Raw genomic sequence first — 25,563 nt, forward strand, 5'->3', positions numbered from 1 at the left:
AGATTTTAATAAATGACCTTGAAGACTGTTCACATACGTTGTAGGTGTAAATAGACGTGACCACGCTCCTTTAAATCACATTTAAAGTCACGAGCTGAAAGTCAAACCGTCTTCAAAGACACATTAAAACATCAACTCTGAGCTCAGGTCCAGTTTCTAGACCGAGACCCCGTCCTGAGTCAGAACCATGAAAGAGAGTTCATCTCTGATTATTTGTCATGTAGGAAAAAAAGTGAAAACCATCCCTGTAAAAACAGAAAGTGAAGAGTTTGTGTTTGTCGTCTGAATCCTAATTAGCGCCACACATCCATGATCGTCTCTGCCAACGTAAGCAGCTCAGAGAGGAAACAGGACGTTACATAAGGAACACTGAAGAGACAGAAAGAAGCTGGAAGGCTGAGTTACACTTCTGAGCAAACATTAAAATGAGCCTGGGTCAGGGGCCCTGGACTGGTCTGACTGTAGGTAGGGGCCCTGTAGGCTGGGGCCCTGGACTGTTCTGACTGTAGGTAGGGGCCCTGTAGGCAGGGGCCCTGGTCTGTCTGTAGGCCGGGGCCTGTGGTCATATATTCCATTCACTGTTTATCCTGGCGCTGGTCATTTCATTTCAACCACAGCAACAACAACAGGTACATGTACTGAATAAACTTTATTTAGTTCTTTGTTTATCAGAAGCGGCGCTGCATCAGACACAGGAACAGTAACGACTTGTCACATCTGAACAACAGGAAAACGAAAGGCATCAAAAAATAAAAAGACTTTTACATTCAGATAAAATAAAAGTCGGACTGAGAGAAGATTCCCTTAAATCCTGTGTTTTACAGAAACGACATTTATACACAACAGCTGTGACTGGATTACATCACGTTAATTAACATATTTGGCAAATATGTTCACGGAGTCTGTGCACGACTGGAAATTTAATTAAAGACCTTAATAGGGAAACTGTGACAGCCTTTCACCAGCGGAACTAAAGCAAAGACAGATTATAATCCAATATTCATGAGTCTCCAGAAAACAAACTAAACATGATAATAAAATGTTTAATAAAACAAAACCTGGACTTGGTTTGCTTAAAAGTTTTGTTAAATACAAGACATTTTTTAAAACTTAAACGTTGTTCTCACATCTTGATTTTTGATAAATTATTTATAGTAGTGACGACGTAAAAAGAGTAAAGACGTAGGGTTGATTTAAAGATGAGCATCGTCTGCGTAGAATGTGCGTCTTTATAACAATACAAAACATTAGCTTCTTACATTTTCTGTTGTTTTCTGTTCATTAACTGCTTTAACTGTTTAGACTCTTTGACACAAACAGAGCCTGAAGCCTGGTCTCTGGTCAGAGACTCATCTTATAAGCCCTCCATCCACCCCGACCTCCTCCTCTACTCCACATAAGGTAGCACTGGGTCAGGACATCTTTAGGTTTGATTAACTTAATTTTTTTTCCCTTTTTAGAAGACATAAATATATTCTGCTGCATCTGCTGCACTTTTAAGACTTTGAATGATGATTTAAGGCCACATCCTTATGGACAATTTGGTAAAGATTTGCCAAAACGTAACTCTGAATTTTATTATTTTTTTAAAGGGAACAGGGTGAAGAATGAAATGCACCGACACAAACAGCTTCTGCTCCAACACCTTTAAAAAAAAATATTGTGGTCTCTCTAAAAGGCACTAGCGTGAAGCGGCCCTGATGCCCAATCCTCAAGGACGGAGGCCGTCCCGTCATAAGAACAGAGGCCTTTAGACACGACGCTGAACTGAACAGGCACTGCAGCTTTAAAGCTCTAAAACAATCAGAGACTGAAATGAAAAGGCACCGAAGTGAAAGGTAGGATTCATTTTGGTGTTAATGAATTAATTTAACATTCAGATCTTTAAGGCCTCGTTCAGACCTAACATTAACATCCGTCCTGGTCAATCAGATCACAAATGGCCAGGTTAAACAGGTCCAGGTGTGAACACTGATCTGGTCTCTAGAGTCCAGGTTAAACAGGTCCAGGTGTGAACACTGATCTGGTCTCTAGTGTCCAGGTTAAACAGGTCCAGGTGTGAACACTGATCTGGTGTCAGTCCACATGTGGAGGTGGTCTGGGACACATGTGACCTCCTTCCTTTGGTAGTGTGAACACACAATGAGTCCTGATTCAGTTCTAATCTGAGATAAATTAGAACTCAACATGTGAGAGTCTAGGTAGGTAGAGATCCATTAGAGACAGCAGCTGCTACAATATTCTACTGACCACATGATGGCGCTGCTGATTTACAGACACACAAACTGAGATCAGATCTCAAGTGCTGGCTGGGGACGCATGTGGAGACACATTTATATTAAGACCAGGTGGAGACACAGGGACTTAGAGATGGACAGGTGAGACCAGATGTTGATGTGACGTCTGAACGAGTCCTGACAGTTTGTTCTTTGGAAACAAAGTTTAGAGTTTACAGCGGTGACGTTGAGTTTTGTCTCCACACAGAGGTCAGAGGTCGCGGCCTCCTCAGGCCTGCAGCCGTTTACAATCTGAGGAAACCAAACGCCACGACACGCTTCATCCCCACAGATGAACTGACCTCTGACCTCAGCCCTGCGTCCCGGTGTGGGAATACGCTGAGCAACGGCTTCCTGTTTCAAAATAAAACCACCCCAGTGTTTAAATGGAACTCTGGCTTTTAGAGATTAAACGTTCTTCTTTAATTTGTTCTTTATCGTTATTATTATTATTATTTATGCTTGACTTGAGCTAATTCACATTTAACGCTTGTATCAGCAGGAACAGGTTAAAGTATTTTACTATTTGAGCAGAAACCATGTGATGATAGACGAGAAGTATTTCAGGTATCAGCTGATCAAAAGAAAATTAATTATTATTCACAGATTATTATTTTTAGGAAAAATATTTTAGACCGTCAGACTAAAGTTGCTCTTATAATAAACTCAACATTGTTGGATTTTGAGCGTTAGTCGACCTGTAATAGTATTTTGAAGACATTGTTTTTCGACTAGACGATAAAATGAGAAAAGAATCGACAATAAAAGTGTTAAAATCCTTGGAAAGGTTCAGTTAAATGAGGCAAAACAAAACAAAGACAATTATCAATCTGCCAAGAAAACCCAAACGGTCCTGGGGTAATGGATCCATGTGTTTACACGGCAGCAGTAATATTAACATACTGGGTTTACTGTGTGGACGACATCAGAGCAAAGAGATGAGAAATAAAAGCAGGAAGTTAAAACTGTAGAAGTGTTGTCTAATGTGGCTAAACAACGCCTGAACTTTTCTTCTTTGGTGCATTTAAATCAGCTGAAGTCTAAGCGGTTAGGATGGATGATGTTAGTGAAGAGCTCCTCAGGAACTTTAACCTTTGACCTTTAACCTTCTGCAGCTCTCAGCGTGTCCTCTGAACGGCGGCGGCGGCAGAAACGTTGACCTGTGGTGCTTCTTATTTTACATCTGGACATCCTCTCAGCTCAGTCAGTGTGTTCGGCGGCTCGCTGCCAGCGCTCTAGTCCTCGTTGTGGTTGTACAGGGCGTCTGCGGTGGTGTTTTTACGGTGCGCTGGGGGCACGAGGTGGTCGGGCAGCTCGGTGGGCAGCTCGTAGCCCTCCAGTTTGATCTTGATGAGGTGCTGGGCCAGGGCGAACTCCTCGTCGTCCAGCATGCCGTCGTGGTCGCAGTCGGCCAGCTTCCAGATCTTCCCCAGCACGGTGTTGGGCAGCCGCGAGTTCATCATCTCCTTCTTGGCGTTGACGCCGGTGATCTTGCCGTTGATGGGCATCAGCGTGTAGAAGATCTCGTCGTAGCGGTGCTTGTCGCGGCTCACGATCCAGTCCTCGGCTTCGGCCCCGGCGCTGATGCCCTCACCGTAGCCTTGGCCAAAGGGGCCGTCCTGGGACCCTTCGAAGGCGCCGCCTGACACCATGGCGGGCGGTGCCTTGGACTCCTCCTCCCGGATCATCGCCATGAGAACGGCGATCTTTGAGGCCAACATCTTATCCACCGACTCGATCAGCTTCATCTTCAGAGACGGGAACTTACTGAAGTCGTAGTGCTGCAGCATTTCCTGGAAGAGAAGAAGAGACATGAGGTAGAGTCTGAACCTTTAGAGCTTTTATAGAAGAAGAAGAAGAAGAAGAAGAAGAAGAAGAAGAAGAAGAAGAGGAGGAGGAGGAGTGTCTACAGCTAATTCATTCATTCATTCATTCCTTCATCTTCTGTAACCTATTGTCCTGTGAAGGGTCATGGGGGGCTGGAGCCTATCCCAGCTGTCATTGGTCTCGAGGGGGGGTCCACCCTGGACAGGTCTCCAGTCTATCACAGGGCTAACACAGAGAGACACTCACACCTACGGCCAATTTAGAATCACCAATGATCCTAACCAGCATGTCTTTGGACGGTGGGAGGAAGCTGGAGAACCTGGAGAGAACCCACGCAGACACAGGGAGAACATGCAGACTCCATCGCGATGCAAAGATTTCACTACAAAAAAAATTCAGGCCATGAGAGCAGCCATTTTGGAAATGGCTGCCAAAAGCTAGTAACTGCAGAGCGTGCGTAAATCCACCAGGGGGCAGAAGACAACAGGTTTTTGAGGGATGTATTTGAGATGTGGGCGGAGCAGAGAGCTCAAAGTCATGAAGCAAATATGAGACACTTGTTGACTTGTTGTAGTTCCTACTTTCTGGTGACAGATGGCAATAAAAACCAAAAGACATGTGAAGATCTGAAAAAGGTGAATGAATGAAATGAAAACTGTCCCGCAGGTTTTTTATAGCTGTTCATTGAGGTTAAAGTCTGAAACTATAACTGATCTCTGAGCTGGAAATCAAACCTCCTGCTGTCTGCAGCTGGACGCAGCGTCGGCCTGCACCGACCTCTGACCTCTGAGCAACAACACAGCACATGTCTCAGTGTGTCTCAGTGTGTTCAGGCTTGTGCATGGTTTGTTAAAGTCAGATTTAAGACTTTTAAGACCTTTAATTAATATTTGCTGCTGCACAGACGTCCTCTAGAAAACCTTGAGGAGCATTTTTAATAGTTTTCAGTTTCTTTTGTAGAACAACTAATCTGGAGCTGGAGGCCATGTCTTCAAATGTTCTTTCAAAGTTCACTTCTGATTATTTCATTTACAACAGAATAATGTTCCTGTTCTTATAAATCTGTAATGTTTGACTTGTTTTAAGTATTTTTGCTTGAACTGATGCAATGATGGATTCGTTTTCCATTTCTTAATTGTGTAGACCAGAAAATGACTGATGTGTTCTTTAAAGCTCTTTTCTCTGGACGTGTTTTTATCAGATGAAGACATCTCACCAGGGAACTCAAACATCCCAAACATCCTCCTTCACCAAACATGCAATAAATACAAGAGTAGCCAGGGAACACACACACACTAACACACACTAATACACACTACCACACACTAATACACACACTAACACACACACTACCAGACACCTGCAGCGTAGCATCTCTCTACAGACCTGCAGACCAGCTGCAGCTCAGTTCATTCTGTCCCGGACGTTTAAACCCTGACGTCAGGAAACAGTTTTCACTTCGTCACATGTTGTTCTGTGCTGATGATCTGTCTTTACTCACGCTTCTATACAAACTATTTTCTTTTGTCTGCTGCGTCTGCATCAGCAGGGAGACGCTGATGCACTCCAAGCGTCTCAATGCGTCTGAACGAGGACGAGCTAAAAGTTTAATGTGAAGCCTAAATATGACAACAGATTCCAGTCAACAGGTGAGTCTGCTCACGTAGAAGAAGAGGAAGAAGAAGAAGGAAAAGATGATGAAGAAGACAAAGACAAAGACAAAGAAGAAGAAGCAGAACAAGAAGAAGACGAAGAAAAAAAGCAAAAAAGAGAAGGAGTCTAATCCTGTCTGAAGTGTAGGAACTGCAGCTCCCATGATGCTTTGTGGGTTGTAAACAGGAAGTATAAGGTAGCTGAGGTGCAGTGAGGTTAAAACATCAGTCTGTATTTGTTTCCTAGCTACAAGGAGCGTCTTATTTTTAACGTGTTCAGTCTCCTCCTTCCAGCCTCCATCACCTCTAACAAACCACTGTCTTTAAACGTGACGTCGTGTAGTTTTACCTGCATCTTGTTGACGTTGGGGAAGTCTCCAGGGCTGATGTGATGCTCTCTCTGCAGGATGGTGTAGATCTCCGGGAGCCTCATGATCAGCTCGTCCTTCTTCTTCTCCCGCCCGAACAGAGACGGCATCTCCTTCTTCAGGTAGCTGATGATGTAGGCGTGGACCTGCAGGACCACAGACAAACGTTTAAGAAGGACGGACGCCTGGATGGAGAGAGCTCAGCCCATCTCCTCTCATTTTTACCGTCGCAGCACAAACCTGAGAGTTCCTCGTAAAGGAAAGAGGCCCCAGAGCTGCGTTCAACAACACCACTGTTTATACAAGAGTTTCCTCAATCACGATCTGAGACAGGAAGACGGCTGCAGGTTAACAGAGGGCAGCCGTTCTGTCAGTTAACCTGATAAAACTATTTTATTTCTACTAATTTTTACTTTTCTACTACAACATATGACTGAAGATGCACATTTACTGATCAGGAGGGAAGACGAAGCAGCACAATAAATAAGATGCAAGACCAGAAAGAGAGTAGGTGGAATAACAGGATGGTACAAATACTAACTCTCTACTACTTAGTTCTAATGTCCTCACTGGATCCAGAGGTTTGTGGCGTCTCCTCAATCTTCTCCCTCCAGTTTCTCATCTTTCATGCATCGTTGACAACACACATGAATAAAATCTGGACGTTATTAAAGAAACTGAAACAGGAGAGGAAACTACACTACTGATGATTAGATGAGGGTGAGGGTGAGGAGGAGGTGGAGGAGGCCCAAGGCATGATGGGAGGTGGAAGGAAGGGAGGAGTAACAAATGGGGAAGAGAGAGCAACTTGCCAGAGAACATCAGAGCCATTTATCAATAGTTAAAAATAAAGCGTATGAAGAGAGGAGGAACGAGAATAGATCTGGGTCCTGTCATTCTGAAGGACTTTGTTTGTTAAGAGGTCTGTGGTCAACAACTGAGTTTGCTCAGAGGTCACCTGGTGGAAGCTGTGGTGGGTGGTGGAGGAGATAAAACGAGAGTAAAAGAAGGAAAAGACAAAGCTGCAAAGAAACCGCAAAGAAGAAGAAGAACTGGGAGGAGAAGAAATAGAAGAAGGACAAGAACTATAAGAACCAGGAGAGGAAGAAGTAAAAGAAGAATAAGAACTAGAAAAAGAAGAACTAGAAGAAGGATGAGAACTAGAAAAATAACGAGGACAGGAAGAACAAGAACACCAAAACCTAGAAGAACAAGAACTAGAAGAACCAGAAGAAGAAGAAGAAGAAGAAGTAAAAGAAGTAAAAGAACTAGGAGAAGATCATGAACCAGAAAGCTTTCTAAACTCTGCCCTGCATCAGTTCATCACTACATGAACTCAGCGTACTCCAGTATTTAGTGGACCGCAGCCAAAGCTGCAAAACAACAGAGCTTCTCCACGTCTGTGAAGGTTCTCAGTCATCCAGATCGTGGTTTACCCAAAAACACAAAGAGGAAACAGACACGACTGGACTCATTGGGTTTGTTGTTGTGTTCATAAAAATAGAAATGAACTAGAAGAGAAAAGCTCTGGCTGCAGAACAACATCCTCTAAACATTCTCCCTCAAAGGAACAACAGGTTACCTCTAATATTACATCAGTCCTCCAACTATCAGGACCTAAAATCATTTCCTGTCCAGATCTTCAGTGAGCTACCTTTACACCTTTACCTAAAGTTGACAGATTTATGAGCTGAGGCGTGTTTCCCCTAAAGAAGCTGCAGGAAGTGAACAAAGAAAAACAGAAAAATCAAAGGAAGTGAAGAAAAAGTGGAGAAAGAGAAAGAAACAAGAGAAGGAAACGAGGCCTGAGCAGAGGAGGTGAAGAGAAGGAGAAACATGAGGGGAGAAATATTTTCTGCAGGAAGTCGTTCTGATCAGGAAGTGAGCAGCAGAAACACTGACCAGGACAAAAACAGCTGGTTTATGTAAGACGACGAAGAAGGAATGGATAAACCACAGAAGAAGAAGATGAAAATGAAGAAGAAATGGATATACCATAGAAGAAGACCAGATGTCACTAAACTGTAAATATATTCAAACCCTAATGTGCTTCTTTTTGTATTCTGCTCACATGTCTAATTAAACTCATATTCATTATCTGTAGATACATTTTTCTTTTTCTGAATTCCATGTTTCTGAATCCTCAGACATTCATTTTATTTCCAGGTTCATGTGACGACAGATTTCTGATTGTGATGGAAACAATGAGCTGAACTAAAGTCTGATTCAGGCTTCGTTTCCACATCATTAAATTTAGTCCCTGTTCTACTTCCTGTTTCTCAAGAAGAAGAGAAAACGTTTTTGTGTTTCGATTCTTCAAATAAAACCCTGAAACAACAGCCGGTGTTTTCTCTGGAGGATCCACCGTTCAACTCTCCAATATTCTCTGGATTCCCCGCAGACAGATCAGGTTTCCAGACTTTTCCCAGATGATCCTGAACGTCTGAGCGTTAACTCCAACCACAACATGTGACTTCCTGTCTCACCTTGGCGAGCCGCGCCCTCTTGATCAGGTCGTTGAGTTTACGCAGGGCGGCGTTCCTCGGAAGACTCTGGATGTCCCGGAAAAGGTCCTGGGACTCAGCCTCGAACAGACGCCTGAGGACGACAAGTGAATGAATGAACTGTTTTGACCCATTCTTTGTGTTCTACTGGGGTTTGAATGGATGAATGAATGAACCACTCTGACTGGTTCTCTATGTTCTACAGGGGTTAAATGAATTAATGAATGAATGAACAAGCAAATGAGTAAATGAGTGAATGAATTAATTGCTCTGACCTGTTCTCTGTGTTCTGGAGGGGTTTGGCCCAGAAGGAGCCCAGATAAACTCTCACCACCTCTGGAGTGTTGATCACTTTCCCCAGTGACCACATGAGGGCGCCGTAGACTCGCATCAGCTGCTGGGTGTCCACCTGGGGGCACAGGTGAGGAGGGGGCGTGGTTTAGTGGGAGGTAAGCCAGTCACAGGTGAGCAGCAGAGTTAAACCTGGACGGTGGTGCGTCCTACCTGGTCGGCCTTGTTGAGGACGACCCTGATCTTGTCGTCTTGTCCTTTGAAGGCTTTGATGGCCTCAGAGAACTCATCAGAGATGTCCAGCTTGTGGGCGTCAAACAGAAGAATGATCCGGTCCACGCGCTCCCCGAACCAACGCAGGACCTCCGCAAAGTCGTAACCTGGAGACAGGAGGACAGAAGAAAGGTTTGAGGGTTATTAGAGAAACTTTAGTTTAGTTTGTCTGCTCTGGCTACTTTATCTAAATATGGACGAACCCTCCTCCATCTTGAGGAGAGCTTCTGAAGCTCAGTGTGGCGTCTACGGTCGCCGCCATCTTGGTAGTGCCTGACTCCAGCTACGTAAAAATTCATTATAAACGGAGAAATTAGCTCTAGACACCAAAGACTGGTTTAGTACCAGGCTGGAAACATGTTGATTTAACATGGAGGTTTATGGGGATTGACCCCAAATATTTATGCTAAGCTAGGCTAAGCTAGGCTAATCACCTTCAACATCCAGATTTGTATTCTTACCTCACGGTAGCGGTGAAAGAGCTACAGGCTACAAGTTACTTTCAATGGAAGTCGATGATAGATGACACATGCGCGACACTTGTTGCTACATGACGCGCTAACATATCAAAGTTGAGTAAAGTCTGACATTTTAACACGGAGGTCTATGGAGACTGACTCACTGGTGGAGCCTCTAGTGGACATTAGAGGAACTGCAGACCTGGAGTTTCACACATTTTAATACCACGCCCTCCAGCTAACTGTTAGCCTTCACTAGCTAACACACAGAGAATCAATCTGAATACAAAGCTGATAAAAAACTAAAACTAAAGCACTGAAGGAAGAATTATTATTAAGAATTAGCCTAAAATATTTAGCTAGGAAAGTTGTTGAGGAGTCTCTCTGTTCGGTACAGTAAAGCTCTGCTGGGCCAATCAGATTGTTTGAGGGCGGGGCTTAATGTGGTGATGGACAGAAGAGTAACAGTAGTCATACACATCATGTGATCAGTTTGAATGTCTCTGATTGGTTGGAGGACGATCCAGATGGTGCAGAGGTTGTTTTTGTTTTCTCTGGATCATAATGAAACCCAGACGTTACCAGACTCTGATCCAGGCTGGTGGAGGACGGGAACCTTTCCAACAACCGCTGTGAATTATTTTCTGCAGATTTTATAAATGAGTTCCAGCTTCAGGAACACAAACATGAACACATGAGCACCGAGGGTGAATCAGCTGCTCTGCACGGACTCTAAACTGTCCTGTATGTGTGTTTTTGTTTTTATTAAGTTGTAGCATTATGAGGACATCTGAGGGTTAAAACCTGTTCAGACTTGGTTTTAGGGTAGAGGATGTAAACAGGTTAGTGTTAGGTAATGCATTATGTCAATGGAAGGTCCTCACAAAGATAGATTGTGTGTGTGTGTGTGTGTGTGTGTGTGTGTGTGTAAAGTGATCTGTGGCAGTCTGGGTGTGGTTCATCTCAAACAGGGCGGCACTGAGCTCAGACCTGGAAACTCTCAGCGGACACAAAACGCTTTTAAAGACGAGGAGAAGAATTCCTGCAAAGAAGGAAACCAGTTCAGCTCCTGCTTAGATTTCTATCTGTGTCACAGTTTACTATACGTCTAAAGTGGTCTTCCTGTAAACTAATAATGTGTGCTGGTAACCATGGTAACCTCTAATAATCATCATCATCAGGTTGAGGGACAGAAACATGGAGGTAGAAAAACAAGATGAACCAAGATGGAATCCATGTGGACAGAGACGATGGAGACGTGGAGACATCTTGGTCGTCTTCTATGACTCTACACATTCAGGACTGGAGGAGGACATGGAGGAGGACATGGAGGAGGAGGACATGGAGGAGGAGGAGGAGGAGGACATGGAGGAGGACATACTACTTCTTCCTTGTCTTCCTTCTTGTTCCCTTTTCTAATGCATCTCCTTCTTCCTCTCCTTTTTCCACATTCTTCTTCTTCTGTTGTATTTCCAGTAGATTTGATGCTCACGGCTTCTTCTACTCAAACAATTCAGGGTTTACTTAAGGAAGGAAGGAAATAATGAATGAAGGAAGTAGGAAAAGAAGGAAGGGAGGAAGCATAGCCATCATGTGGTCAGTAGAATATTGTAGCAGCTGCTGTCTCTAATGGATCTCTACCTACCGCTGGATCAGAACCATCAACAGCTGCTTGTTGACGACATGGTCCACTACTGAGTTAACCCAGTGTTCATACCTGTATTTCAGACTGGCCCCTTACGTTCAGACGTTAATATGAACCCTTCAGATTCTTGTGTTCACCTCTAACCTCTCAGCAGCTCTTAAAGGTCACCTTTACAGTTTACACTGCCCACACAAACACACATACATCAGCAGCATCAGGGCCATTTACCTAAACACACAGAAACACCTTCAGCAAACACTTCACCATGCAGACGTCAGTGACTGGTGAGGCTGCACGCTTTTAAAATGGCTTCAGATTTGTTTTTTTTTTTATTTAGACCAGTAATAACTGATGAACATCAGTCAGAATCAGCTGTTCCTTCCATCTGACCACACGTCTACTTTAGAGACTGGATCTCGCTCTGACAATCTGCAGACCAGTGAAACGTGATCCAGCAGAAACGAGGCGCAGCATCAGAGCTCTGTCCACACTCACAACATCCCTGCAGGACGACGCGTATCTGAGTGTTTGTGGACACAACAGATGAAGAACGGTTGTCATGAAGAAAAGGATGACTGCCAGCATCCTCCTGAGGCTGCTGCAGTCCTGAGGCACCAACAGCAAAGACAAGGACGTGTCCCCCAGTGTCCCCAGCTCTGTGAGAATCTGACACGGCCCTGAATCATCTGTCGTGAATAATTGACGACGTTAGCACCTGGAGCAGGACGGCCCACGCCCCCGTCTTAGCGGTTCAGGTTACAGCAGCAGCAGCAGCCTCAGGTGTTTGGTTCAGGTTTGTCCCAAGAGACGCGACGTTGAGCGGTAAATACTGACATCAGCCGGGAAATGACCTGCACCTACGAGACTCATTACCACACCTGAAAACACACCTGAAGGACACAAGACATTCCTGTCATAACAGAACCAGAGGAAGTTCCTCTGATATGAGCTGTGATTGTTCTCCTCCGGTTCTATTACAGGACGACTGATTACTTCACATGTTCCATTTCCTTCAGAAAGGGAAATGCCTTCGGTGAAACAATGCTGCTTCCCCTGCAGCGCCATGACACAACACAACCACGACCCCAGAGGTCAACGCTCAGATGAAATGGATGAACTGTAATAACTCAAGAGCTTCAAGAGCTGAAACTCAAGGAAAAGGATTCATAGATATCACGCCTGGCTCCCGGGGCTTCCTCAGTAATGACCAGTGTCTTTATTTCCTCTGAGGATGGAGGCTTCCAGGGTTCAGGTCTAGTCTGAGCTTTGTCTCTAAAATAAATTAGAAATTAACGTGGGAGAGACTTTATAGCTTGTTCTAAAATCTGGATCATGTCTCCAAGTCAACAAGCAGCTGTTGATGGTTCTGATCCAGCGGTAGGTAGAGATCCATTAGAGATCAACAACATTTAAACGTCTCAGATCATCTGTTGTAAACTGAATATCTTTGGCCTGGATCAGACAGAAGTCATAGTGTTAAATGCAGGTTTGTGTTTTACATCTGAACCGTCTCCATGACGACCAAGTAAACTCCACCCACTAGTAAAAGCCAGCGGATTAATCCTGGAAGAAGAAGAAGTAGTTAACTGTGACTTAAGAGTCTGACTCCGCCCTCCGGTGATGGACGGGCGGCGGATCGGTCTGAGGGCAAACAGCAGCTCCACCCTGCAGCCTCCAGCTCTGCCAAACATGAAACAGACACATGCAGCACGCTCTCAGGGAGCAACACCAACAATCCTTTCTTCAGGCTTCACTAGTTTCAAGTTCTGGTTTAATGTTTCCACACGAAAGACGCTGCAGTCAGGACTGATGACTGAGCTGACAGATCTGGGTTTGGTAGGTGTCATTCTGTGAGAAGTTACAGAAAATACACTCCCTGTCCAGTTCATCCAGTTCATTAGGTACACTGGTGAAGTCATTCTGATCTAACTTATGTTGAGCTGATGTTGAAACAGCGTCAGAGAGGTGATGATTCACCTGGATGATTCAGTTAAAGAGTGTTTCTGGACAGTTATATTTGAATGCAAACTGCTGAATGTGACTGAATCAGACCAAACGAGCAGCAGCAGCAGCAGCGATGATGATGACGATGACGATGATCTCTGGGAGGCGGAGTCTAATCTGTCGGCGATGCCGTCTCCGTGTGCGTTCATGTTGAGTCACAGTTGGCCCCGTTGAGCGTCTTCAGGAGGAATTTAACCTCAGCTGAGCAGCTCTAAATGCTTCCAGATGCAGAGAAAGCCCCACCTCTGCTTCCTGTGGCCCTAACCCTCCATCGGTCCCTGACTCCACCCGGCCCGGCTGAGGAGCTCAGTCGATGCTGTCATTCGTCCAGGCTGACTCAATACGAGGGCAACGGGGACACGAGGCATGCTTTCTATGGACTCAGATATGAAAACTAAAAGTAAGAGCTGGTCTACACAGCTGTGACTCTAAAGGCATCCTCCACACGTGCACGAGAATAACAAAAGCTGCAAAAAGTAAATATGGAATTTATGATGGAATTTGGTGGTTGAAAAAATTCTGGAGGCATCGTTACTGATTTCCTTCCACTAGAGATCTGTATTTTAAAACCGCAGCTGTGATCAACTTCACATATCTCCTCCGTCCTCTGCTGACTTTTATTTGCCAAATTTGGAACAACGAGGTCGACCTTCAGGTCAGAGTCAGACCCAAAGTGTTTCTGTCATTTCAGAGCATCGCACGGTGCAAACTGAAAAGTAACAAAGCCTCTCTGCAAGCGCCTCGTATAGAAAACTTAAGGGGACCCCTGATAGAGCCCAGAGGAACGCCTTAGTGATGGTTTATGAGCGCTAACTGGACTGTTTCCCACAGAATCACACAGATCTGTGCGTCAGGAATGCAGCATTAGTATAGTCTGTGTTATATGACTGTAACTCCACACCCAGCACCTCACGACCCACAGATAAAATATGGGAAAGAAATGCACTGAAAAGCAACATTTTCTCAAACAGATGATTCATCCAAAGCCAGATCTAGATACTCAGTTTACTCAAAATGCTGGCTGAATCAGCTATAAGCAGCTCCTCTAATAGAAGAACCAATGTATGCACAGATAAATATGACTGGATTATTGTGACAGTGAAGAAAACCTAAAAACCTGATGATTCTCAGGCAAGTTCTGCACTGGCGCTGGCTGGGGACGCATGTGGAGACACAGGGACTTTAAAGACGGACAGGTGAGATCAGATATGTTTCTGTGTCAGATTTATTCCATATCCTCAGAAATGAAACTCCACCTGTGATTGGTCTGAAATCATTTCCTCGTCCACGTCTCAGAAAATTCTCCGTCTACAGCATCTACTCAGACGTCTTCTCTCGTCTTTCTTGTCCAACATGAGACGCTCAGTTTGCAGCTGACTAGAGAACGATTCAGACGAACCAGAACTTTCTCAACTAAACTGAACCTCCAACACTTTTGTAGTTCGAGTGTGACTTTGGTTTCGTTATGTTTAAGATAAATTTAATATAATTTCAGAGGACAGAAACTGAAATCAGCTAATTTAACTTGTCTGGAGATCAAACCACAGAATAATGCTGAATATTTATGTTGAAGGAGGAAGTTATGAATGAATCTGATCTGACCACTGACTCCTTGCAGGTGAAAGTTTGAACCCAAGACCTCGTTTAAAACAGTTCAAACGGGACGGAGACTCGTTTCGGCCTCTGGTCTCAGATGTGCAGCTTTAAGAGCTCTGACTTTTGTGGTTTCACACCAGCTGCACTGATTCATGAGAGGAAACAGACTGAGAGACAAAGCGGGAAGTGAGACAGAAGAAGAAGAAGAAGAAGAAGAAGAATTTCACAAGAAGCATTTTAGTGTCACTGGGTCAGCTGTTACTGCTGCTTGTGTCTGGGAAGGTTCTCAGACGTCCAGGTGAAGGTTTATCTAAGAAACAAAGACAACTGTAGTTTCTAGAAGATGTTTTCAACAAGTCTTCAGATCTAAACGACTGATGAGAGTTTAGGTTTTTATTTATCTGGTCGTTACAGGTCTGATCAACTGCTGTTCATCCTCTGAGGAGCAGAAACTGAATCTAAAAGAAAAGTTCACCTGCAGACCTGGACAGTTTTTTATTCAAACGTGTCCCACTGCTGCTTATTGTCACGGTTATTTGATTCTTGAATCAGTTTTGAAACATGAAAAACTTTCCATTAATCTCTGAAACTGAGACTGAAGAGGAGGTCACCTGATCTCTGACTTCACACAATATGAGGAAGTGAAAGAATCTCAAGGACGATTACACAACAGCACAAGAACACACACACACACACACACACACACACACACACACACACACACACACACACACACACACACACTATAAACACAGGTTTCCTACCTCTGCTGATTCGCTGTTTCTCTCCAGAGAGGATACCTGGGGTGTCGATGATGCTGATGCTCTGTAGAACCTGATTGGGCATCTGAGAGCAAATAAACCTGAACACACAGAGAGACAGACAGGAGGGAGTTAGACTTTATGTGTTCTTAACATTTATTCTAAACACAGACAGCGTCTTTTACAACAAACTGTAATCAGATCTGGTTCAGTTCCCAACGGAGAGACTCCAGACCAGCTCATCAACAGACGGGCGTTGTTCTGTGTTTTCTCTCTCATTTTATTTTTACCAACTCTCTGTTTTTACTTCCCCTCCCATTCAGACGTTAAACCTTCCGGCTCGTGTCGTCACTGTTTGTGAGACCGTCCTCTCACCTGAAGGATAAATTTAGCCGGCGGCTATAAATCGCCTCGGTGAGTCTGGGCTGCAGGCTGGCAGCGGGAAAAAACAAAACCGCGGCGCTGACACACGGTGACGCACACACACTTCCCCCTGGAAACAATAACTTATTGTGGAGGGTTCCTCCAGCGCACCGGGGAGAGACGGGACTCCTGCTTTAAGGAATCCTCCCGGGCGAACAGTTCGAGGGTCGACTGTCCGTCCACTTCCTCTTCGAAACTTTTCTGGACGGAGGAAACGTGGTTTTAGCTAAATTTAAACTGGTGTGTGTGGAATGTGACAGCTGACAGTGTGTGCGTTTACATGTCAGTGTGGTGGGAGGGAGAGGGTGGGGGGGCGGAGGTCACTTCCCACGTTGTAAATGTTTTGAGGAAAGCGGTGACAGGATCTCTCTCTGGGATCCAAGAGAGAGAGAAAGGTCACGTTTTAGAGCAACAACAGGAGTGAACAGGAACACAAGCATCAGAGCTGCAGACGTTACGGATGGATTAGTCACTGATGCCACTTAAAAGAATGTTCTACCTATCTGCGTAAAAATGAATTTACACACAAGTCCTGAAAGTAGACAGAGAGAACCCAAACAATCACATGGAACAGAAATGAACCAATATTACATATCAGAGAGGAGCTCCTCTAGGATTAAATCAGACTGGAAAAGGTTCCAGAACCATCTCTAAAGAGTTTGGAACCCACAAATAATCCGCTGATGTTTTGAGTCATTTTTATGAAGAAATGTTTAACGTTTTGTAGGAGGCATAAACTTTTAAGCAGCTCTGTACGTATCTCATGTATTTCAAGTACTCGTCAGGTCATTTGAAGGTTTCCAGGTTTCAGTGGAGGACTCTAGGTGAAGGGTCCCTGGATGTTGGGCGTGTGAACGCGGTGAAGCAGAGAAACCAGAATCTCTGCAGCTCTAAAAAAATCAGTCGTCACAAGAAACGCGGCACATTTATTCTTTAAGGATCAGATTTAAAGAGCTGAGGTCCGTCGGGACCGGGTGGAGCTCTGAGGTCTTAAATGTCACATCAGTCTGCACCTCTGCACAGAAACAGCAGGTCTCCTCTGGTTTAACTGAAGCTGCACAATGAAATGATCAGTGATGACTATTGATCCTGGAGATCAGAAGATTGATCAAACCACCAGGAGACTGACAGCGGAAATATGAACTAGAACCTACGATTAATATGAGTTTGGTTTGTCAAGTACAGACAGACGTCATCAGCGTACAGACGAATAATTGTGATTAAATGTCTGTAACAGTTCAGCTGTAGGCTCATGGTAACTCCTCATCTGGATTTCATTATGAGGCAAAATACCTCTGCAGCAACTGGAGAGTCCTCCAACCAATCAGAGACATTTAAACTAACCAGATGACGTGTGTGACGACTGTTAAGATTGTTACATACTCTGTGAGAAGCAAGAAGTTTGTTCTTGCTCCTAGGGCTGCGAGAACAAGAAAAAAGTTAGTTTTGGCCAAGTAATTTATACTTCTCAAGAAGCTTAAGTGCCGAACTCTGGGGAAGTCCTCATAGGCCCCGCCCACTGCAGCATACGTAACATGTGCTAAGCATTGTGGGAGACGGATGATGAGAGGAACCTTTCTTATTACTTTCAGATGTTGACGTTTTAATGACCGTGTTCGTGTATTAGCATCTCGGAGCTCACTGAGCATTTCCACTTGCCACTACCATTTCTGCTTTTCTGCATTAACCACGCCCAACTTCCAATTTCTGACCAATCACAGAACAGTAACCTCACACCACATGAGAAAAAAAGTTCTGCCCGGTTTAAGTGTAGCTGCAAGAACTCCTGAACGAGGTCTGCGAGAACAAATTTCTCACTTCTCGTGGAGTATGTAACAGCCTCAACTCTTCTGTCCATCACCACATCAAGCCCCGCCCCCGAACGATCTGATTGGTCCGACAGATCTTTGCTGGAGCAGAATCAGTTCCCACTGGAGAGACTCCAGACCCAGGGGTCTGTGTTCTTGTCTGTTCTTGTGCAAGTTCAGTCCAAATACATGGATGTGTTCTTGCCTGTTTTATCGACTCAGTACAGCCAGATATCCCAGAATGCATTTTTCTGGACATCTTCAAGTTTGCTGCTGTTCCTATTCCACCCGTCTTCCAGAGTCAGTACTTCAGAATCAAAGTTGTAAAGTCCAAACTACCACAAACGCAAGACCAGAGTGAAACCTCACCTGAGCCTACAGCCATGGAGCTCTTCTAATTTCATGAGGATTAAATCCTCATCGATGTCTTTGACTCCTACCTGTTGAGGAAGGAGTTTCCGAAGGCGTTGAGTTTCCTGAAGGGCTTCTTGGGGTCGACCACCAGAGCGTTGCCGGGGACGATGCCCTCGTTCTCGCCGTACATCACCGCGATGAAGCCGTCGGTGGTCGGCTCGGGGCCGATCCGCATGCCGGGGAAGTCATGCTCCAACAGATACCTGCGACAAGGACAGAGGAGGACAATCAGTTTGTTAATGAATTAAAAGATCAACTGTTTACTTTCTATTAATACACAACATTTAGTGATTAAATGTGACGATCACCCTGTTAAACCTGGTAGTTTATTGATCTGTGCTCAAATCAAACCCAAACAGCCTCTTTTCTTCTATTCTCTTCCAAACTGTGGCACAGAAGAGTTAAAAAATAAAAATAAAAAAAACAAAGAAAAGTGAGAAAGGAAGGAAGAGAGGGAAGATGGCCGCTGTGGGTCTCTGTCCTCTGGCTTCCTGCTTTTCCGGACAGCGTTGGACATCAAAGAGGAGACGACAGCCGAGGACGGAAAACTACCAGCAGGTCAGTGTTATTATTACTGAGCCGGTCTGAAGCTGCCGAGTCGGTTTATATGTCCAGAGTTCAGACGTCGTGCTTTCACTGAGCTGCTGATCCACCAGGATTTTAACCTTCAGCAGAGACGAGGTCAAAGTTCACAGAGACATAACCGAGGCCTCGTTCAGACGTTCATCAACACCTGGTCTCACCTGTCCATCCACCTGGTCTTAATATAAATGTGTCTCCACATGCGTCCCCAGCCAGCACTTGAGATCTGATCTCAGTTTGTGCGTCTGTAAATCAGCAGCGCCATCATGTGGTCAGTAGAATATTGTAGCAGCTGCTGTCTCTAATGGATCTCTACCTACCACTGCCGTCTACCTGCACAGGTGACGCTTCGGCGAACTCGAACCCAAAAGCACAAAATGTGACGAACAACCTCAGAGTCTACTGGTTCCAGTCAGCCCAAAATGTAATTATATGTTTTATGTGCAGTTTTCATATGTGCATTAAATTGCCATGGATGCATATTTGCTTTGTGAAAGAATATACATCAATATTTTATGTTTGTCTACATGCAAACTGGTTAAATCAGCAGATATTTGAATGGGGTTTGGTTTGGGCAAGGAAAAGCATCTACTGTCCCGACGGAGGCCGCGCTGAGACCCGTTCGTGGCCCTCGAGTCGTTTCTTTGAGCCCCTTTAACGCCGCCGGTTTCACTTCAGCTCCGTCAGAGAAGAAGAAGAAAATCTGCCGACTCTGCACTTTACTGGCAGCGTGTTCCTATGATTCATCGAGTTCCTCAGGCAGGGCGGCCTCTGAACCAACCACCGCCTCTGGCTGCTTTCTGCTAACCCCCTCTTCTTCTCGTCGTTCAGTGTTTTTAATCGTTTCTGTAGCAGAGCTGTTGACAGTAAACCACTTATTTTACGGCTGCACTGTGGTAAATGTTGGTACAGAGATATGCATTAATTCAAATGTTGGATATTTAAACATTTCTGCAATGAAAGGTCAAACAGCAGACGGAGCACCTCTCTGTAAAGCAGCTCTGACTCAGGCTGAGACTCTACAGGTCGCGGCTCGACTGAGCGTGTCCAAACAAAGACACAGTGACGGAGCAGATAACGCAATAAAAACCTTATCTCATATGAACACACCTGCTCTGTGGCTTTTTTATTTTCTTATGTCTCTTGTGACATCTTCAACGGCGCTCTGTCAGCGGAGAGTCTTTACTACGACGCTAATTAACTTTAAACACTAAGACTCTCACATGAGGCCTGGGTACAGACTGTGGTGTAAACTCTTCAAACATTTGATCATCAGAGACGTCACAACGTTAACAATATGTCACAAGAGGAAGTCATGTGACATTCAGGCACTTCCTGGAGGTCTAGGAACCAACGGTGCTGCAGGTTTTATCCACATTCTGCAGGATTAAAATACCTGCTAATGTTCTGTTGCCACAAGAGGAGTTATTTATAGGAGCTGCTCCCAGATAAATGCAGATTAGCCTTAAAGTCAGAGCTGTGTTATATCTCAGAGAGCTCAGAGCTAGCATGTCGCAGCCAGAATCAGTTTTTATCAGAATCAGAGTCTGGATTTTATTATTTCAACTGAGACGGAGACAGAATTAACTCTGCAACACCTGGATATGATAGGCCTCCAACCAATCAGAGACGTTTAAATGAATTCAGATGACTACTGTTAACGTTCTGTCCATCACCACATTAAGCCCCGCCCCCAAACAAGTTCCCAACGGAGAGACTCCAGAACAGCTTCCAGTCTAACTCAGAACAGGGCTCCAGACTGCAGCCGAATACTCACACCTGAGACCGATGAGAAGTTCTATTTCAAACAAATAGATTTTCCTGACTATTACTTCATACGTCAGTCTTCACAGAGCACCTCAGGTTTCTGCTTGGGCTCCTAAAATGTTCAGTAGAGGGCCACAGTGCTCCAAGAGAAGAAAAAGTTCATGTGGAGCCTCAGGGGGACCTTGGCTTCTTGAGGCTTCCTTGTGGTTCCTGGAGTTTCTAAAGTAGAATGTGAGGTAGAGCCTTCAGCTACCAGGACCTTCTCCTGAGGAACCAGCTCCTAGTTTGGGTTCAGGAGGTTGAAGTTAGGCTTCAGTTTCCATTAGTTATGCTGCCATAGCACTGGGCTGCTGGGAGGAGTTCCCATTACGCACTGTAAAACCAACAGAGCTGTGTAAACACTGATAAATGCACTAACATCCAGACTTAAACAAAACTCTATGCACGGTTTAAACACGCTCTCTGCTGATTTAACTGGGATCTTCTGTTAGAAAAGACCTGAAACGCATCAAAACCCTTGTGTTTTATAAAACTGCAGACCTGCTGTCACCAGAATTTACCCTGAGGTTGTTTTCATGTGTCTGACATGTTAGAATTTGCTCCAAGTCATGTGTGTCCTCGTTGCGAAACAATAGAGTTTAAATCAACAGAATCTCCTATGGAGTCTGGCAAAGGCGGCTCAAGGAACCGTTGACCAAGCCTTGACCAGATCAGACCTTTATTCTGATAAAAGGGCTCGAAAAGCAGGAAGTGATGTCACCGGTCTGAGAGCGATAACCAGGAATAGAGTCCTAATTATATTATTAGAGGCGACGCAGCAACGACGAGACGATAATACGACGCTGGAAACAGATCATTTGACAAACGAAGACAGATTTGTTCCCTGAGTTTGTCCTGAAGGCAGCGAGGCCTTTGTTTGGAGAGACACTCGCTCTGCTGAGCTCAAATCTGCTCAAATCAAACAGAGATAAATAAAAGTTCATTCATTTCATTTCTGAAACTTGTCTCGACACGTTGAAGTCTCTTTTAACTCCTTCTCTTTTATTTTTGTGACTCAGAGCAACGTTTAACAACATGACAACTTTAATTGTATTATTTAAAGTTTAATTTTCTCCTTTTAATCTTTTATTCCTTTATGCATTTTTATTTCATTTTAGCATTAGAGTATTTGCATTGAAAACTTTTTGCAGCTGAGCACTTCAAACATTATACTCCTGCAGTAAAAGCTAAATTCACGGATCGGACTGAAACTCCCGCGTGTCTGAATATTTCCTGGTCGGACATTTTTTGATATTTTGAGACTTTTAAAATATAAAACTAATGAGTAGAACTGGAAGGTTCAGCTGCAGCATCAAGAAAAAAGTAGAAAACACCAGAACCTGTGAATAAAGGGGCTGATGAAGTGTCAGTGAATGCAGCACTACATTACCCAGGAGCCTCAGCAGCTCTGACTAAAGAGGTGCAGGTTCAAATCCTTCCAATAAGTCAAAGAAAAAACTGCTTTTACATAAATCTGAAAGTTTCTTTCAGCTCATAAAGATGAAGTCAAACCAACTCATGCCAAAGTCCATTGAAAAAATACACTATTTAAGATTATGTAGCATTTGGTAAAGCCTAACACACACTGTATTATTTTTTTGTACTTATTTAATGTTTTATAACTTCCTATTTCCTATGTGCTACTGTTTTTAAACCAACGCTGTAAGTTTTTCCACTGCCAGATGAATAAAAGCTTTTCCTGTCAGATGCAGGGAGCAACAACTTCAATGAATCTGTGTTTTTCCTAAAATACAAACTGACTTTGGTAAATTTTACATCAACCGAATTTACCACAAGACACCACACAGTAGTTTGACACATCCTGTTATTCTGCTGTACTTCTCTATTCACAGCTCCACGTAGCAGGACATTCAATTTAAATATTTTCCTATGAGGTCTGGTTAGGCTGGTTTAAAGCTGCTGTAACACATGAACAGTTTCTCTCATGATCCCTGAACACTGAGCTTCATAAAGGTGCGTGTAAGAGCCGGTTCGGGCGGTGACACCGGGTCCCGGTGCCGGTTGGTACCTGATGAAGGTGGTTTTCCCGGTGGAGTACTGTCCGACCAGCAGCACCATGGGTTTGCTCTGGAAGTCTGCGGCCTCCAGGGCCGGGGAGTGGAAGTCATGGAAGAGGTAGGTCTCCTCCAGCGGCAGCAGCTTCTTGGTGTAGAGCGTCTGCAGTCCCTCGGTCACCGTCTGGTACATCTCTCCTTCCTTGTTGCGGCCACCTTGCTCCTGTTTGACCCAGCTGAACATGCTTCCAGCGACACTCGCTCCAACTTCCCCGTTTCGGTGTTTCCAGACCAGGGGCGGATCTCGTGTCTTTTCTCCCCGAGCTTCCTGCAGCTGAGCGGAGGGGGAGATGAGTCTGGCACCTGGGAGTCTCCGCGGCTCTGAGCACACTGCCTCCTCTGTGGCTGGCTGGCTGCCTCCCTGTGACCGCTGCTGGAGCTCTACCTGCGGGCACCGCCCTGCACAACCCCCCCCCCCCACACCTCCCCCCAGGCCTAACCCACACACACACACACACACACACACGCACGCACTCATGTTGATATATTTGTGAGGACAAAAAGAAAAGAAAAGAACTATTATGTACAAATAGATATTAATATACACAGTAAACTAGAACAAGCATATGAAGACATGTGGTAATACAGAATGTATAGACATCCTGTACAGTAGAGTGTGTAAAAATACTTTATTCAGGGAATGTTGTTAAACCAGAAAGCGGCCCCTGGCTGATCATCATGTGACTCATGTCCTGGGGCCCCTACAGACCCCCACAGTGCTGGGGAGACAGTTTGTCTGGTGATCAGCAGCACGTAAAGACTAAAAGAGATCAGTTATAAAAGAAAACATTTCACTATAAAAGAATCCAACCTCAAGACTCCTGTGAGTTCATTATATATAAAGATCCTAGAGTTCATGTTCAGCTCCACGGTTGTAAATGTACAGTTTATCTCTGATGTATGTTTTCACTGCATCTAAATAAAGTTTGACTGATTCATTGATACATCAACAATCAGCTTATGTTTTACCACAAAGCATTGTAGTAATATCATGTAATAATTGTTTAGAGACAATAATCTTCTCTTTGTTCCACCGTGTTGGATGTTTGCAGCGGTTCACAGTTTAAGGATCATAAATCAGTGAGATGAGATAAGATGAGACAGGATAAGGCAAGACAACACAAGATTGTGATTGAAATGAGATAAGATATGACAAGACAAGTTCAACTGACCCCATCACATACCACGTAAGAATAGAAAATAAAATATAATCACATAAAACAGTTTTAGGATTATTTAGGAGCTCTTAGCTGCACCTCGTAGTCTTCACCAGTCAACTGAACTGCACATTTCACATTTCATCACGTTATAAAATAAAATAACATATAAGTCATTTCTTAAATAAACATTTTAACCAAATAATCTTAACCCTCTCTGTCCTGTAGCGCCCCCTGCAGGCGGGAGTCAACCCACCCATCTTTAAATGTTCAAGTATGTAAATACTAATGTTAAGCAAACAAATGATAGCTTTAACTAATCACACCCTGAACAGAAGCTCGGGCCAAACTCCATTCAGGAAAATACACATTTTAAGCATTTGTTTGTTTTAAATATTGTAGAACATCTCAAATAACACATTTAATTCATGCTGCATAAATATAATAAATAAAATACATAGAGTTAGTGTAAGGACAGATGATATTAAATATTATTTTTCTTTAAAGTTGACATTAAACCTCTCCTGGACGAAGAAAATGAAAGAAATATGTGAAATCTTTTTCACGTTATCAGCATCAACCGTTAGGGGGCGCAACACCGTCGAGACAACCGGCATAAGCTGCAGTAGACGAAGAAGAATCGCCACCGGAAGCGGAAATGATGTCCCTTTGTTTTGAAAGAGGGAAATTTAAAACTCGACGGCGTTAGTGAGACGTAAACACACACAAACGGAATAAATCTACAAATAACGACACGAAAATGGCGTCAAACTGACATTCACCGCTCCTGAATGTAAAGTAAGTTCACGGACGAACATCTTATCGCTTTTAAGATGCGGTTTAAGTAATATTTTATTTTAACGTTTCAACGTCGACGTCTCAGCCGAATTTACTAGAAACTCTTCACCAGAAAATGAGTCAATTTACGTTTTAAATGCAGGTTTTATGTGTTAATACACTTCGCAGGTGTTAACATTTTACAGATATTTAACATTATTCATCGTAAAGTTAGTTATAATTTATCTCACTTAAATAATGGTTACCTAGTCCCAGTTATCGATTTAGCAAAACAATAGCTTGGAGACACACAAGTAGCTGACAGCTGCGGATTTTATGTAGTTTTATTAAATACATTTAATATATTTGGCTTTAGCAGCCAGAACTGATTATGAGCTACTCACCCAATTGTTTTTCTGACATTTAACTGAACATCTTTTGTGTTTTTCCACAGGTGTTCAGATAAAACCAGTCGTTTAAATATGTGAACTTTGACCTAATGGATTTATGATGGACATTCTCTCTGTTTTTAATTGTCTCATATAATAATATAATATTATATTTCGCCTGATTTTCTGCCTCGTCATTTCCTGATGGAGATCGAGATAGAGATCGAGATAGAGAGAGATAACTTTTTAACGAAATATTTTTTATTAAAATAATCAAGTTCTCAGAGGTAGATTTTGACATGGAGTCCCTCTATAGGACTTACAGGGTTTTGTGGACCATTGTCTTCTTTGCTTGGTGGTCCCAGCAGTGACTCCTATTCAGTCTGTAGTTCAGTGATGAAGATGAAGTGAATATGTGACCTCTGACCCCTGCTGCCGTGCTCCTTGCAGGGTTGATTCATAGAAACATGAAGAAGA

At 43.8% G+C, this 25,563-nt stretch overlaps 1 protein-coding gene across 1 annotated transcript; it reads right to left on the reverse strand.

Annotated features, from left to right (window-relative positions):
* Positions 1–630: 630 nt before the first annotated feature.
* ehd4 (EH-domain containing 4) lies at positions 631–23,117 on the reverse strand. Its single transcript, XM_084568696.1, has 8 exons — positions 22,718–23,117; positions 18,327–18,503; positions 15,659–15,756; positions 9,132–9,298; positions 8,903–9,036; positions 8,610–8,721; positions 6,105–6,269; positions 631–4,069 (listed from the first exon to the last, which is right to left on the reverse strand). The coding sequence occupies exons 1-8, from the start codon at positions 22,945–22,947 to the stop codon at positions 3,512–3,514; spliced, it is 1,641 nt and encodes a 546-aa protein (XP_084424822.1). The 5' UTR covers positions 22,948–23,117; the 3' UTR covers positions 631–3,511.
* Between the last annotated feature and the right edge of the window lie 2,446 nt (positions 23,118–25,563).

Source organism: Chelon labrosus (genome assembly GCF_963514085.1).
Source record: "Chelon labrosus genome assembly, chromosome: 20".
In the NCBI taxonomy this organism is placed as follows: domain Eukaryota; kingdom Metazoa; phylum Chordata; class Actinopteri; order Mugiliformes; family Mugilidae; genus Chelon; species Chelon labrosus.